This window comes from Nerophis lumbriciformis, linkage group LG10, assembly GCF_033978685.3.
Source record: "Nerophis lumbriciformis linkage group LG10, RoL_Nlum_v2.1, whole genome shotgun sequence".
In the NCBI taxonomy this organism is placed as follows: domain Eukaryota; kingdom Metazoa; phylum Chordata; class Actinopteri; order Syngnathiformes; family Syngnathidae; genus Nerophis; species Nerophis lumbriciformis.
This window is the reverse complement of record NC_084557.2, coordinates 20,853,313-20,870,475: the sequence shown is the minus strand read 5'-3', so window position 1 is coordinate 20,870,475 and position 17,163 is coordinate 20,853,313. Positions and strand designations below refer to the sequence as shown.

General features: G+C 41.3%; 1 protein-coding gene across 2 annotated transcripts; it reads left to right on the top strand.

Moving 5' to 3' along the window:
• Positions 1–583: 583 nt before the first annotated feature.
• Positions 584–16,660, top strand: ccdc77 (coiled-coil domain containing 77). 2 transcript variants are annotated; one of them, XM_061970053.1, is made up of 12 exons: positions 584–686; positions 3,565–3,600; positions 3,664–3,850; positions 3,923–4,065; positions 4,157–4,253; positions 7,857–7,950; positions 8,040–8,131; positions 10,299–10,447; positions 12,107–13,457; positions 14,139–14,264; positions 14,349–14,501; positions 15,982–16,660. In XM_061970053.1, exons 2-12 carry the CDS (start codon positions 3,572–3,574, stop codon positions 16,126–16,128), a joined length of 2,568 nt encoding a protein of 855 aa, XP_061826037.1. In that variant the 5' UTR covers positions 584–686; positions 3,565–3,571; the 3' UTR covers positions 16,129–16,660. The 2 variants fall into 2 exon arrangements, with proteins under 2 accessions (XP_061826037.1, XP_061826035.1); XM_061970051.1 differs by having other exon boundaries at positions 8,037–8,131.
• Positions 16,661–17,163: the final 503 nt, after the last annotated feature.

Genomic DNA, 17,163 nt, shown 5'->3' with positions numbered 1-17,163 from the left:
CTTCCGCCTAAGCATTTCACAATAAAAAAATAGATTTGGACGGTTAAGTTTTCGATTTGGTACTGAATAAAGCTACATTTAATTTATTAAATTCTACCTTAACTTATATGAAATATTTGCTAATTATCAAGACTGTATTTGCCTAAAAGAGCACAATAATAAATGTTTGTTTTATTTTACCAACATTTTAAACTACGTACAGTAGAAAGCTTGACAAAATTCTTAACGAGGGGTCAACAGCTAATTTAACATTTTTAATAATCTTGCAGTTAAAAACAACGTATGGAAACAATTGTGACGAGGTAAATTAATACATGAATGAATGAATAAATGCATTATATAAAAATAGAAAGGAACTTTTTGAATAATAATAGCAATATTAAGGGTAATATGGTATGGTTGGTAAATTCAGTATTATTACTATTATGACTATTGTTATTATTACATTACTCTTAATATTTGTATTATTACTTTTGTTGTTATTATTACACTGCAGTTAACCTTCGTTGTTCGCGTTGTTGTTGTCAGTAAATTAGTTTACCAGGAGATGGCAACATATACACCATCTCTCCATTTTCGTCACGAAGAACACGACGAAGAAGAACAGGAGGCGTGAGCTTCCGGGTTTCAAAAATCTTCGTTGCAACCGTAATCATCAGCACTAGAAGGAGACTAAACAACATCCGGTAATGAAAATGTTTAAGCAATGTGTTATTATGCCTCTTAACTACCAAAATGATTTTTGTCACCGTAGTTTAATTCACGACGTACGACTGAACACTAGTAGTCTTGTAGCGATAATGAGGCGTGCGCTTTTTTAGGCATAATGAACGTGCGCTTTATTCCCGTGTGAAGGGGAATATTTAAACGACTAGTCAATGTGCCGGTGAGTTCCCCAAAAGGGACAAGCGGTAGAAAAATGGATGGATGGATGTATTAGACGTTAGCCATTTAAAATGTCAAATATAATAATTAAATTCCATTTTAAAAGTCGCGCTTCTCCTGGCGCCCTCTCCTTGGCAACAGAAACATCTCCACCCTAGGATTTTTTTGGATTTATCATTTTGAAACAATCCTTTTTAATCACATACAGTATATGATTTATTGATTGATTGATTACATACATATATACATATTTATAGAAAATATGCTGCAATGAGGTGGCGACTTGTCCAGGGTGTACCCCGCCTTCCGCCCGAATGCAGTTGAGACAGGCTCCAGCACCCCCCGCCACCCCAAAAGGGACAAGCGGTAGAAAATAGATGGATGGATGGATAGAAAATATGTTTAGTTTAATATAGTCTTATACATAAAATATTGTTTTTTTAAAATAGAGCTGTCAAAGTTAACACAATAATGGTATTTAATTCATCACAAAAATATCGCATTAATCATGTATAAACGCAGATTAATCACACAATATATTTTGCTTGTGGTGTACTGTATGTATTGGGTATGCTTTGGTGTAAATGTTGCTCCCCTATAACATTTATACTGTCTGCGTGTCTGCAAGATGTTCGTTTGTTGAGGCCTTCCCTTTAGATTGCGAGTGAAACCCTCCACGCCCCGCCCTGTGAAAAAGTATCCAAAGCTATCTTTTGAAAACTTACACTGTTAAATATATATCTTGAAGACAAACGTCACCATTTAGTTTTGTTTTTTCCCAAACACGGTGAGAAAAAAAACTTCATGAAAATTATATAGAATCACCCGGTCACAACATTAAGTACACTTGCACACCGTGTAGAAATATGGGGAAATAACTACAAAAGTACACTTAATTCATTAACTGTGTTTAAAAAAAAGATTAGTTAAAATAATACATAATGTCGGATATATAGAACATTCAAACCTTTCTTTCATTGAATCGAAAATACTGAAATTCCACGACATAGTGAATTTGCAAACAGCTAAAATTATACACAAAGCAAACTATAACCTGCAACCCAAGAATATACAACAATTATTCTCAACAAAAGAGGAGAAATATAATCTTAGAGAAAAATGTAATTTAAAACATTTGTACGCACGTACAACACTTAAGACCTTCAGTATGTCAGTATGTGGAATTAAATTATGGAATGGATTAAACAAAGAAATCAAACAATGTACTAATATGATCCACTTCAAGAAACTCTTCAAACTTAAAGTGTTCACACAATACAAAGAAGAAGAACCATGATAAACATTCTGAATGTATTTAATCCATCCATTCATTTTCTAGATAATCTTACTCATCTCACCATATGAAGTATAACTTACTTCACCAATTATTATTTATTTATTTTTATTGTTATGACTTATGGAGTATATTGTGAATAAATTGAGAACAGGAAGTGAACAAAAGTTTTAGCAACTGCTATGTAAAGGAAAAGGGGTAGGATTAAATAAGCTCTGCTTCTTCCTACTCCTTTTCGAACATGTTGAATAGAGAAACTGGAAATTGTGATGTATCATGTTGCATGTTCGAAATAAACTCAAACTCAACTCAACTCAACACTCAAATCAATATAGAGCTGCTTGAAAAAATCTGCTTTTACCAGCATTTATGTCTCTGCATGTCACACTATGGTGTTATTATGCGCATTTCTTTCCTCAAACCAAGTTGTAATGTTGCCATCTCTTTCCGTCAAGTTTAGCGGTTACGCACAAGCGTGTGTTAATCTTGACAAAGTACAAATACAGATATATGTATTTATTACATAGACATCAGTGCAGGTGGGAGGGCATTAGACAAGAAGAAGGAATAACATGGGAGGCTGCAGGCAGCAGCCATAACATTCTCAAAGCCTGAAGCATTGATGGAAGAGCTCCTACCCCCTCTGACAAAAAACATATACTAAATGCCTAAATAAGTACGTCAACGTCTCTGTGACGTCACATTGTTTAAAAAAAGATTGCAAAACACAGCGGTCATAGGCATCCAAAACTGCGTGCAAGCAGCTCACGCATCTACCTATATGTTTGTTGACACTTTAACACAAAATTCTAACATTGTAACAACATTTATAGGTTAGAAAAGACAGAAATCATCATAGGTCCCCTTTAGAGGTGTATGGAAAAGGTTATGGTCAAAATATACCCAGTTGGGACTTTAGACAAAACTGTTACCAAGATTTGAGCAAACAACTGCAATCAAAGTTTATTCATATAGCCATTAATCACAAGTGTCTCTAAGGGCTTCACAGTAATACAATGAAACTATTTTTAAAAATGAACAACATGCTGACAATAAAATTACATTTGTGTCAAACTATGGGCGTCTTTTTTTTAAATTAATAATGCTCGCAAGTTATTAACCGCAATTATTTGTGATTAATCATAATTCAAAAGTGTGATTAATCTGATTGAAAAAATATAATCAATAATAATCATTTCACGGCACTAATGAAAATATTTCTGTGCTTGTGAATTATACTGTGCCCTGCACGTGAAGATCCCGTGTTAAAATTCAATATTTACCTTTTTCACGAATGGCTCAATTTGCAATGTTTATCAGTGTTTGTTGTGAGATGTGTCATAAAAGAAGCTGATTCTTGTGTTGTCATTTTTTATTTATTTCAGCTTCGAGATGGGGTCACCCAAAAAAAAGGCACACAGGTATCATTTGTTAGACATTAAGTATTGTTTTGCATAAACGGACTGACTATTCTTTACCTGCAGAGCCAGTCTGCATTCTCCTGGTACGGAAATGGAACCCCTAATTCCCCCCGTCAATGAACGCCTGGGGTACCTTCGTCCCTCCAGGGAACTTTTAGAATTCTACAGGGATAAGATTTCCCAGTTTGACGGCGAACAGGAGCAGCTGCTTAAGATGTTGGAGAAGTACAAGAGCATCATTGAGAACCAGGTGAGGTGCGATCCATGGCGATGTACTGCCAAGTTAAACCGATCTCTCTCTCACTTGAATATCTGCTTGCAGCACAAGCTAGAGAGTGAATTGCGGCAACGTGAAGGAGAGATTGCAGAGCTGCAGAATGCTCTGAGTGACATGCAGGTGTACCTTTACCAAGAAAGAGAACAGTCTCTGAGGCTTCATGCAGAAAACGACCGACTAAAGATCAGGTTTAGAAGCAGCAGTGCCACAAACGTTATTGTCCAAACGTAGAGTTACCATTAGTTTTTAGATGATGTCTATATGTATTTCTTATTCCAGAGAGCTGGAGGACAGGAAAAAAATCCAACACCTTCTTTCACTGGTGGATCATGATGATGGAGAGATCACATACTTCCTACGGGAGCCTCCTCATCAGGTAGAGTTGCACGTGGCAGTCACATCATTACATTGACTTGTAAAAAAAAAAATTAAAAAAAATACCGAATGTATGACTTTGGTCCAAAATAACTGCTCAGTTTTGATTTGACACTTTAGGGAGGGCTACTTTAACTATATGTCTGTTGTGGTGGTAAAAGTTTGCGTTATTGGTATTGCATATCATGGTTACTGTATACAAGAGGGGTGACTCATCTCATGGAATTGTTGCGCAAACTACAACTACATGACACATACAGGATAGGATAGACGTTATTTATCCCCCAATGGGGAAATTATGTGGTTGCAGTGCAGATTCAAAAAGTCCACAAAAATAAAGTGAAAACAAAGAGGGAAACATTTGAAGATATATAAGACACTAAAACAGTTTGAAGCTGATACAACCAGCTGCCACTTCGGCGGGGCCATTTTACATACTGCTTCAAAAGTAAAACAACAAAAAATCAAAATATTAGCAATAAATAATACATATTGTGCACATACGATTGCACCATGCATAGACAGACACAAAACAAAACAAAAACACAATTTCAACACCCACATACTGTACACCGCGGTGGCTTCTGCAGTGCTCCACGCCATCGTCTGCTGGAATGGGGGGGCACCACAGCCAGAGACAGGAACAGACCCAAAGCAACCAAGTGAGCCGACTCCGTCCAAGGCTGCCCAGTAGCTGTCGGCCAATGTCCGGTCCGCGCGGATTAGGGCTAGGCGATTATATGATCGTGATTAATTTTAGTTTGATCCCCTTGATCAGTTTTAGCATATGTTACCTCGATTAAACATGGCAGAAATGTCTGTTAGAAGGTACTGCAGTAGTGATGCAAGAGTGCTCGGTATAATCCTGCACGGAACTATCTGCCTTTATTGATTGTGGTCCTGTTTGTGTCTATGAATGTGTATTCGTGTGAACGTTTATTTGTTCAATTGTGTGCACGCGACCATCCCTATTCCCCGTTGCAAAAGTCAGGTTACTCATGATTTAATTAAAGTCCAATCAGCGTTGTGCTTTTTCCCCATTACACTGCTGGAAGTGAAGTACAGTGAATCATTTTTATGTAGCGCTTTTTTCTCCCAAAACTCAAAACGTTTTACATGGTGAAACCCATTATCTACATTTAAACCTGGGAGCAAGAGTGAAGTGTCTTATGGCGGAAGCTGGAATCGAACCTGGAACCATCAAGTTGCTGGCACGGCCGCTCTACCAACTGTGCCACGCAGAAGTGTAACCCAAAAGAATAAATTCAAGAAAAGTGGCCAACACTAGCATAGAAGTTAAACAAATTGAGAAGGAGCAGCAACTTTAGTGACAGACTTTAGTCTCGCTGACTGCTGCAGCTCACGTTGTGTGCGGAAATCCGCATATGGACTTGCACTCAGGCACAGAATGTCTCTGTGACTGAACTACTGTATTGGTCTTGACTGATGGAATAAACAAACCTACCAAGGTAATCAGAAATATATATTTTTATATCTAAATATTTTTTAATCAGACTCTTGTGTTTGCTCTGATTCAACTCTTCTGATATAACATGTACAGAAAAAACTTCAGACATTTTTTGTTCAAATCAGTTATTGAGTTTGTGGATAAAACATGTTGTTCCTAAAATAATCATTAAACTTGTTTTATGTGTTGGAACACATTATTTTACAGTACCTCAACTTCAAACTGCACTTTAATGTACTTTCATTAAATATAAGCTACAGTACTGAGTTTAAAACAACTCGACAATCTGGGTCACCGTTTGCCAAAGCACTGGTGAGTACCATTGATGCATACAAGCAATCAAAAAACACAAATAATTTAAGTTTTTAAGTGTTGTTGTTTTGTTTACCTTGAAATAAAAGTATTGTAGTATTCAGCGCATCACTGATACTTTGTGTACTGCAGAATGAAGTTTGTGATGACAAGCAAAATGACAAAAGAACTTTGAGAGGAAAACAGTTGATTTCTTTACCCCCACTAAACGTACCGAAAAAGAAGCGAAACTGTAGCCCTAAAACCAGTTACGGACCCTAGCGTGTGTTACCTGTACCGTTGCACCTGTCGTAAACACAATCATATATATGAACAAAATGACTGTTGTCAGCTGTTGACATATATTACCTCAATCAAACATGGCGGACATCTCTGTTACAAGATACTGCAGGAGTAAGGATGCAACAGGACTTTAATGAAAAACAAAGAATAGTGATAATAATCGAGATCGGATGATATGAAAAAATTAATTGTGATCGTTTTTTTTTGCCATAACGCACAGCTCTAGCACAGATGAGCAAGAATCCATCCAAGGAGACCGAAGTGTCCGATACATGTTCATTTCAGCCAGGGTTCTATGAAGCTGGTCTATCCTAATGTTCAACGCTAGCTCCGCAGCCCTGTCTCTTCTTCAGCTTCTCCTCTAGTCACTCTGCGCAGACTCCTGTGGGGAAAAGAGCCAGCACCTGGCCTCTGGTGCAAACATGGCCAAGGCCAAAGGCTCTCCCCAGTCAGATCCAAAAGTTCACAAAAAAAACACCAAAAAGTACCGCAGAAATCACAAAAGTGCCACCCCTTGTTACGCAGTTCCGATTGGGCCCAAACCAAAAGGCAAAAAACGGATGAAAACAGGAGGGAAACTTTATGAACACATAAGGAGGATACACAAGACCACGGAGCTCCTACAACCGGCAGCCAATACAGCAGTTCCATCTTGGGTAAAAAAAAAAGCAAACAAACTCCACAACACCTCTAAAATTGAGTAGGTAACAATTGCTAAGGCGGACTACTTAATAATTTAAGAAACACACCCATACTGAAATAAAACAGGCCTTGGCCCCGACAGTTTAAGAAAAAGTAAAAACAGTGAGAATCGGGGGGCTCAGCGGGAATTTAGCTGGGGAGGGCAAGTCGGGAAAAAAATGGGTTTTGAGGGCAGTTTTAAAAGAGGAAAGAGTGGGGGTTCCAAAAGGAGGGGGCAGCAACCGAAAAAGCCCTATTTTGGGGATTTGCAGGACGAGAACTGAGGGGTAGGGAGGGCACATAGTGGTGGAGGAGGTTGAAGATGTTAAGGGGAGCTAGGTTGTTGAGGGCCTTGTAGGTGGTGAGTAGAATTTTTAAGTTGATTCTGTAATGGATTGGTAGCCAGTGAAGGACAAAGTGGACTGGCGCGACGTGAAAAGGCGGGCAGCAAAGTTCTGCACATACCAGCTGGTCATGGATTGTGCCGATTATACCATTAAAAAAGGATAGAAAGTGTCTGCACTTACCAACAATGAAGTAGGGGGAGATGGTGGTCATGGGTTTGAGGAGTCTGCTGATGGTGGAAAATAGCATTCTTGGGTTGCCATTGCCAGAGTTATCGGTAAGTCCTGAGTAGTAGGAGGAGCAGGTGGTGTTGAAGGTGTCTTAGTATTGCTTTCGATGTTGCTTGTACATTTCCGAATGAACAGTGAGACCTGTTTTCTTGGCCAGCCGTTCCAGTTGACGTCCTTTTGAGACTTCGGTTGGATCTCATTAGACTGGGCAGGTGGACTACCCAACCTGTCAATCATTTTCCACTATTTGTTAGGAAAACTAATTCTGTTGAATGTGATGCCTCAGGTCACTGTCAAACAGAAGCACCTTGAGTCGACGGAGGAGAATCTTAATCTCAGGCCAACAAAGTTGAGACCTGCTGTGACCGGTAAAGCGAGAGGTAAAAAAAAAAGGCATTTCCTCATAATATATCACAATAAGAACATTTTGTTATGTTGTTGCAAATGTGTTTTTTTCTTTTCTTAGCAGAGATGAGGTTTAAGAGAGCAAAATTTGCTGATCCAGGTGCTTGCGATACTTTGGAAAAATATAAGAATGAGAACCAAACTTTGATGCTTCAGGTAAGAGCAACAAGTGATTGGTTTGACTTTTATTTTTGTGATTCTTATTTATCTATCTCTTATTGTCTCAGGACCCATAGAGTCCAGATGAGCGAAATTTCACTTACAAGTTTTCTATGTATTGTTAGCTCCTGAAAATGAATCTGGCAGTCATTTTCTATAATATCAAAGCATTTTGAGTATCGGTGGATAACTGTTAAGATTAATTTGGAAATGTATGCAGGCTGACTCCTTCTTTAGTTGTATTGCTGCAACCTGCAACAATGTATCCGGCAGACATAATCCTTCAAATTCTGAGCGAAAATAACATGATTAGGGATGAAGATTGCTGAGGTAGTTAAAAAGCTCCTCGGTGACAAGGCCCCGGGGGTGGATGAGATCCGCCCGGAGTTCCTTAAGGCTCTGGATGCTGTGGGGCTGTCTTGGTTGACAAGACTCTGCAGCATCGCGTGGACATCGGGGGCGGTACCTCTGGATTGGCAGACCGGGGTGGTGGTTCCTCTCTTTAAGAAGGGGAACCGGAGGGTGTGTTCTAACTATCGTGGGATCACACTCCTCAGCCTTCCCGGTAAGGTCTATTCAGGTGTACTGGAGAGGAGGCTACGCCGGATAGTCGAACCTCGGATTCAGGAGGAACAGTGTGGTTTTCGTCCTGGTCGTGGAACTGTGGACCAGCTCTATACTCTCGGCAGGGTCCTTGAGGGTGCATGGGAGTTTGCCCAACCAGTCTACATGTGTTTTGTGGACTTGGAGAAGGCATTCGACCGTGTCCCTCGGGAAGTCCTGTGGGGAGTGCTCAGAGAGTATGGGGTATCGGACTGTCTGATTTTGGCGGTCCGCTCCCTGTATGATCAGTGTCAGAGCTTGGCCCGCATTGCCGGCAGTAAGTCGGACACGTTTCCAGTGAGGGTTGGACTCCGCCAAGGCTGCCCTTTGTCACCAATTCTGTTCATAACTTTTATGGACAGAATTTCTAGGCGCAGTCAAGGCGTTGAGGGGATCTGGTTTGGTGGCTGCAGGATTAGGTCTCTGCTTTTTGCAGATGATGTGGTCCCGATGGCTTCATCTGGCCAGGATCTTCAGCTCTCGCTGGATCGGTTCACAGCCGAGTGTGAAGCGACTGGGATGAGAATCAGCACCTCCAAGTCCGAGTCCATGGTTCTCGCCCGGAAAAGGGTGGAATGCCATCTTCGGGTTGGGGAGGAGACCCTGCCCCAAGTGGAGGAGTTCAAGTACCTCGGAGTCTTGTTCACGAGTGAGGGAAGAGTGGATCGTGAGATCGACAGGCGGATCGGTGCGGCATCTTCAGTAATGCGGACGCTGTATCGATCCGTTGTGGTGAAGAAGGAGCTGAGCCGGAAGGCAAAGCTCTCAATTTACCGGTCGATCTACGTTCCCATCCTCACCTATGGTCATGAGCTTTGGGTTATGACCGAAAGGACAAGATCACGGGTACAAGCGGCCGAAATGAGTTTCCTCCGCCGGGTGGCAGGGCTCTCCCTTAGAGATAGGGTGAGAAGCTCTGTCATCCGGGGGGAGCTCAAAGTAAAGCCGCTGCTCCTCCACATCGAGAGGAGCCAGATGAGGTGGTTCGGGCATCTGGTCAGGATGCCACCCGATCGCCTCCCTCGGGAGGTGTTTAGGGCACGTCCGACCGGTAGGGGGCCACGGGGAAGACCCAGGACACGTTGGGAAGACTATGTCTCCCGGCTGGCCTGGGAACGCCTCGGGATCCCCCGGGAGGAGCTGGACGAAGTGGCTGTGGAGAGGGAAGTCTGGGCTTCCCTGCTTAGGCTGCTGCCCCCGCGACCCGACCTCGGATAAGCGGAAGAAGATGGATGGATGGATGGATGGGATGAAGATACTATTAAAACACATTCTGGGCAATATAAAATTGCCTCCAGTCTTCTGTAGGTGATGTTAGCAGGCCGATGCAGGCCCACCCACATTTTGGAGCTAAAAGCATGCATTCCAAAATGTGCTGAAACTTCTTACAGAACCTAAATTACCACTGTGTCTTTTTTTTTTTTTTGGAGGGGGGGGTGGGGGGTTTTACCTGACGAGATCATTTTTTTGGTCCACAACTAAGAAATGAGAGCAAATGTCAGAAATAGAGGGGCTCTTTAATCATAATGCATTCACTCTGTTATTTTGGTCCAATTTCCAGGTGGAGGCTCTCCAGGCTCAACTAGAGGAACTAACCCGACTAACCAAAGAGCAGGTCCAGTCACTCCAGGATGACCGACAGATTAAAAGTGAAGAGGTCCAGGCTGAAAGGCAGAGAGATGAGCAGCGCATTGCCGGTTTGACAAACAAGTAGGACTTTTTATGAAACCTGTTTACTTGTTTCCAAATTCAAACACATGTATCACTATCCGATGTAAATATACTTCCAAGTTATGTGAATTTTGAGACGTTTTCCAACAGCTCTTCATTTATTGTTAGCTGGTCAGTTGGCTGTTGGTCTCCAATATGCATGGTCTTTGTCTTTCGGCAGCTGATCTTTAGACTAACCATTGCTGCATTTCGCTCAAGATTGGATGTCATTTCTTGAAGGGTTGGTCCTGATTCTGCCAACAGTGCTATGTTGTCCGCAAAGTCCAGGTCTGTAAGGCGTCTTCCTATTCCCCATTGTTTACCAAATTGTGGTTGGTCCATTGCCTTTTTCATAACATAATCTATGGTAGTGATCAACAATAGTGGCAATAGAAGGCAGCCTTTGATGATATTGAAGAAGTCCGTGTTTCCTGATTCATTTTTTACACGGCATCTGGATCCCTCATAGAGATTTTTGAAGATATCCATAAAAATATTTGGGATGCCGAATGTTTTTAGTGTTCTCCATAGGGTGTCTCTATGTATGCTGTCCAAGGTTTTTTCAAAGTCTACATAGTTTATTGAAAATGCTGTGTGGAATTCAAGGCATTGTTCTACTGCATTTCGAAGCACAAAGATTTGGTTGCCTTAGGATCGACCAGGGCGGAACTCCGCTAGTTCATCTCGGAGCCTCTCATCTAGCGTTGTTTTAAGTCTTTGCAATAGCACCTATCGAAGTACTTCCCTTGGACTAAGAGCAGTGTGATCCCTCTTCAGTTTCCACAGTGGCTGAGATCTCCATTCTTTGGTAGTTTCAAAGTTATACCTTTATTCCCGTCTTCAGGTACGAGGCATATGTGTCACAGTGAAGCAACAGTGGCTCATGTTTATAAAGCGCATGGTCCTCATAAATGTGATTTCCCTAGAGAAATGTTTCTTTTCCCCACGAGGACGGCATTTCAGTTTACATTATGTCAATTTCCGTGACATTCAGTGTTTAATAGGAAATTCCGTATTTGTTGCCCGATTTCGTTAACGCGGAAATCATATGGTCCTTGATAACTTGAAGTCACGGCTAACATTTATTTTGCTGCCCTATTCTGTGCGTTTATCTCCAAGAGTTGTCATTCTGTACATATTTATGATTCTGTTTACTTCTTAAGTAACCTGAATTGGAGCGGGACGAGGTTGACTCTGATTGGCTGTCGTCAGGCACAGTTCCGCCATGTTTGATTAAGTTAATATATTCACAGCTGATCACTATGATCGAGCTGAAATGTATCATTATCATATAATCACCCAGAGCTTGTACAACATTTAGAAAATTACATGCAATGTAATGTACACTTTATGTAACTTGTGTGTTACTCTATTTTATTATATTCTATTTCTATGTATCTTTCTCTGAGTGTTTTTGTCTTGTATTGTTGGTGCTACCTGCTGCTGCAATTTAAATTTCCCCGGTGGAACCTTCCCAAGGGATTAATAAAGTTAATATCTATCGACCTATCTATCTCATGGCCAATTATGCAAATTAACGATGACCCCATTTACCCGTCCACCCAGCACCACAAACGCATTGCAGTCCTGTAAGAAACACGGTTTATGTTTGACCTCCAGCTGATTTAATGTGATGGTGTTGTTTGTTTGTTACCATAGGCTCCAGCAAACACAGAACCTACTGTACGAAAGCACCAAAGATTTCCTACAGCTCAAATTTGACACAAGGGCTCAGGAGAAGATATGGATGGCGGAGAAGGACCATCTCTTCGGGGAGCTGGACGCGTGTCACGAGCGTCTAAGGAAAGCCGGATTCGGTGATTTTGAAGTTGAGCACCTACAGCCAACCAGAAGGAGCCCGACTCAGGTCAGCCTGACCCCTTTTGGTACTGCTGCTACTTCTAACGGGGTCATCCCAAATTGGACTGCTGCTCCTGCCAGGGGCACCTCAAGTTGGACTGCAGCTCCTATCGACGTCACCCAAAGTTGGACTGCAGCTCCTATCGGCGTCACCCCCAGTCGAGGTGCTGCAGGTCCTACCGGGGTCACCCCAAGTTGGCCTGCAGATCCTACCGGGGTCACCCCAAGTTGGCCTGCAGATCCTACCGGGGTCACCCCAAGTTGGCCTGCAGGTCCTACCGGGGTCACCCAAAGTTGGACTGCAGGTCCTACCGGGGTCACCCCAAGTTGGACTGCAGGTCCTACCGGGGTCAACCCTAGTCGTGGTGCTGCAGGTCCTAGCGGTGTCAACCCCAGTCATGGTGCTGCAGGTCCTAGCGGTGTCAACCTCAGTCGTGTTGCTGCAGGTCCTAGCAGTGTCAACCCCAGTCGTGTTGCTGCAGGTCCTAGCGGTGTCAACCCCAGTCTAGGTGCTGCAGGCCCTAGTGGTGTCAACCCCAGTCGTGGTGCTGCAGGTCCTTGTGGTGTCAACCCCAGTCGTGTTGCTGCAGGTCCTAGCAGTGTCAACCCCAGTCTAGGTGCTGCAGATCCTAGTGTCAACCCCAGTCGTGTTGCTGCAGGTCCTAGCGGTGTCAACCCCAGTCGTGGTGCTGCAGGTCCTAGCGGTGTCAACCCCAGTCTAGGTGTTGCAGGTCCTAGCGGTGTCAACCCCAGTCGTGGTGCTGCAGGTCCTAGCGGTGTCAACCCCAGTCGTGGAGCTGCAGGTCCTAGCGGTGTCAACCCCAGTCGTGGAGCTGCAGGTCCTAGCGGTGTCAACCCCAGTCGTGGAGCTGCAGGTCCTAGCGGTGTCAACCCCAGTCGAGGTGCTACAGGTCCTACCCGGGTCACCCCACTTTGGAATGCTGCTCCTATCGGGGTCAGCCCCAGTCAAGGTGATGCGGCGGCTGCTCCTCTTACTTCTGCCACTACTGGGGTCAGCCAAAGTCGCGTTGCTGCTACTACTAGCAGGATCAGCTCGAGTCGGGCTCCTACTTCTACTGGGATCAGTTCCACTCGGTTCCACATGCAGCCTCAGCCTGACTTAAGTCAGAGACACAAGGAAGAGATCAAGGTACATATGTCTTTATAAAGCAAAAACATGTAACGGTATTTTACATAGGCTACTGTAAAAATCAAAGTCTTAATTTTGAGCTCGAGTCGTAGGGTTGTAACGATAATCGATGTAATGGTAAACCGCGGTGAAACTCCCAAACATCACTTTTTTTATTCAAATTATTGCCGTGATTGATAACACTTATAAACTCACAGACCCGTGACTTTGCTCATTTACTGGCTAATCAAGTGCTGACATGAATACAAGAGACATTAGTGTCGTTCCCCATTAAGAAAGACATACTCCAATATAAACTTGTACAAACACATTGCTGTCTGAACAACTAAGCTATACAATTGTGCACATTGAACCTACAGGTTGTGCACTGAGTGATTGATTTATACTGGAAGGAATAATGACAACAGGAAGTGGGCTCAGATGACGTCACATAAACTGGAAGTGATGCACCCAACTGCCGTTTTTTCTGTATCACTAAAAAAAACCCACTTAAGCCTTTACAAATTAAAACAGACGAAGTTAATCATATTTACAAACTCAAATAAAAATATGGCTCTTTAGTTCAGTGTATGTATAAGTACTTTTTGCACACATTCAACAATACCGTGATAATAACAATAACTGTGATATGAAATGTCCATATCGTTACATCCCTAAATGAGGATCATTTGATCTTTTCAGTCCGGGCAAGATCATTTCAAGGAAGCCCAACGTATGGCAGAGATGTACAGAGAACAGTGCATCGCCTTGGAAACGGAACTGGCCCAAGCCAGGGAGCAGGGGGACGCAGGCAGGGAAATATATAAGGTACTCTCACTTCTTTGACTCGTACTAATTATTATTTCTCGGTGACTTACTACTTTTTTAGTTATTAATGTTTGATGCGCACAGGAGCGTGTCAGTAAAACGGCTAAGCGTCTCCAGGCCATGACTCAGCGTTATGAGGCACTAGAGAAGAGGAGGAACCTGGAGGTGGAGGGCTTCAAAACAGACCTGAAGCAACTCAGACATAAACTGAAGGATGTAGAAAAACAGCTTTTACAGGTAAAACTGTCACAACACATACATGTAAAATACATTTGTAAAAGTGTTTTCTTTTTTTTTTCCATTTTATTTTTATTGACATCCAGCATCAGACAATCATATCCATTACATCATATTCACATAAATCATATATCTATTGTCTGCCCTAAATGTCAAAATATTTTTGTTTATATCCCATCCATACCACCCCCCGCCCCCCATCCCCCAAAAAAGAAACAACAAAAAAACAAAGTAATATCTACAAATACATCGATTAAATAAACAGAAAAATAAATAATACAAAAAAATAAAAAAAGGAAATAATAATACATTAATAATAATAATAATCAGAAATAAAATATAAACAGATATATATATATATATATATATATATATATATATATATATATATATACACATACATACATACATACATACATACATACATACATACATACATACATACATACATACATACATACATATATGACGGCGTGGCGAAGTTGGTAGAGTGGCCGTGCCAGCAATCGGAGGGTTGCTGGTTACTGGGGTTCAATCCCCACCTTCTACCATCCTAATCACGTCCGTTGTGTCCTTGGGCAAGACACTTCACCCCTTGCTCCTGACGGCTGCTGGTTAGCGCCTTGCATGGCAGCTCTCGCCATCAGTGTGTGAATATGTGTGTGAATGGGTAGATGTGGAAATACTGTCAAAGCGCTTTGAGTACCTTTAAGGTAGAAAAGCGCTATATAAGTATAACCCATTTATTTTATTTATATATATACATATACACATACAGGGAGTAATCCCTTTTTTTTTTTTAAAGTACAATCACTAATTCGAAAAATTAAAGTCAGGTTTATGGGGCGTGACATAGTTGACCCAATTTTCCCAGTATGAAGTAAATTTCTCCAATTTATAATTAATAAAAGCAGTTATCTTCTCCATTTTATATATGTCCATTGTTGTTTCCATCCATTGCTTCAAAGTTGGGCTCTCCTGGGATATCCATTTCCTAGTAATGGTCTTTTTACAAGCCACCAGTAGGATATTCATTAAGTGTTTATCTTTCTTCAGCCAGTCCTGAGGTACATGTCCAAAGAACAAAGTTTTACTTTCGAGGGGTATTTCACGTTTGAAAATATCCTGTAGAGCTTGGTGTATCTCTTTCCAATAGTCCTTTATGGTGGAGCAGTCCCAGAAAACATGGTAGTGATTTGCATTTGAATTCCCACAATTTCTCCAGCAGGCAGGGGAGTTGTTATCATAGTGAGACTTCTGAGAAGGTGTAATAAAAAATCTGATCAAACTTTTCCAGCCAAACTCCCTCCACTTGGGTGAGCTGGTACAAGTCCATTGATATTTCCATATTATTGTCCATTCTTCCTCAGATATAGTTATCCCTCCTTCCTTATCCCATTTTGTTTTAAAATATATGAAGTTGAATATGATTTCATATTCAACGTACAATTTAAACGTGTTTTCTATGTCTATTCTTCAGGTAACCCATAATATTGGGCCGAACCAGGACCTAGCTATTCTCCAAGAGGTCAGGGAGAGCAACAACAGGACAAAGAAGGTCCAGAATGGGCTGACGGTGTTAAAGGCAAAGATTTATGGACTGGAAAATGAACTGCGATTTTGCTGAGGATTAGATCAACAATGTTTTTTGTTACAGACTTGAATAAGCTTTGTGAGCTTTACTCCAATCAAGTTTACAGTATAGTTGTACTATTGTTTTATTCGTACTATATGCAATACTTTTGTGCTAATAAATGTATTTTTAAGGTAAGAAAACTGACTTGTATGGTCTGACACTTTGATTATATTCGTGTAGAGCAGTGGTTCTCAAACTTTGTTCACCAAGTACCAACTCAGAAAACACTTTGCTCTCCAAGTATCACTAGAATGACCAACATTAAAATAAAGTAGCATAGTAGGCCCAAATATTAATTATTAATCAAGATAGAGGTTTTATTTAACAAGTATATTTAATATTTTTCGCCACTGTAACATAATCAATCAACCAAAGTTTATTTATATAGCCCATAATCACAAAATGCCTCAAAGGGCTGCACAAATCACAACTCAGATCCCACATCAGGGCAAGAACAAACTCAACCCAATGGGAGCAATGAGAAACCTTGGAAGGGACCGCAGACTGGTGCAAAGCATGCCGAGTGGACACAGTTTGAACAGTAAGACTGTGTTTGAATATTTAATTTATTAAAAAAAGAGTGTCTGTTTTCTCAGTACCGGTATTATGATTTCCCTATCAAATGAATAAATAAATACTATTAAAAAAAAGTCGAATCGCTGTAATGTGCTATGTGTCAATATGCTATTAGCATGAATGGCAGGTGGCAATATTTTGTGTTTGCTAATTATATGCTGAAAACTCACTTTTGTTATTCAAATGAGCCATCATTGAAACAAACGAAATAAAAGTCTGGAATGAGACATTACACATTTTTAAGCAGGTCAAAAAGACAAATGCATTGAGAAGTATTGAGAGAGTACGCAAATTACACTCATTCGGTGGAATTACACTTTTGTTTCCGTGTACATTAGTCCAACAAAATAAGGATTCAACATAAAATGCAAGCAGTAGTATGTCTTTTTAAATGTTTTTTGTAAGCCCAGAAGAGAGAAGGAGTGTTTTGTTTCATTTACCTGAAATGGA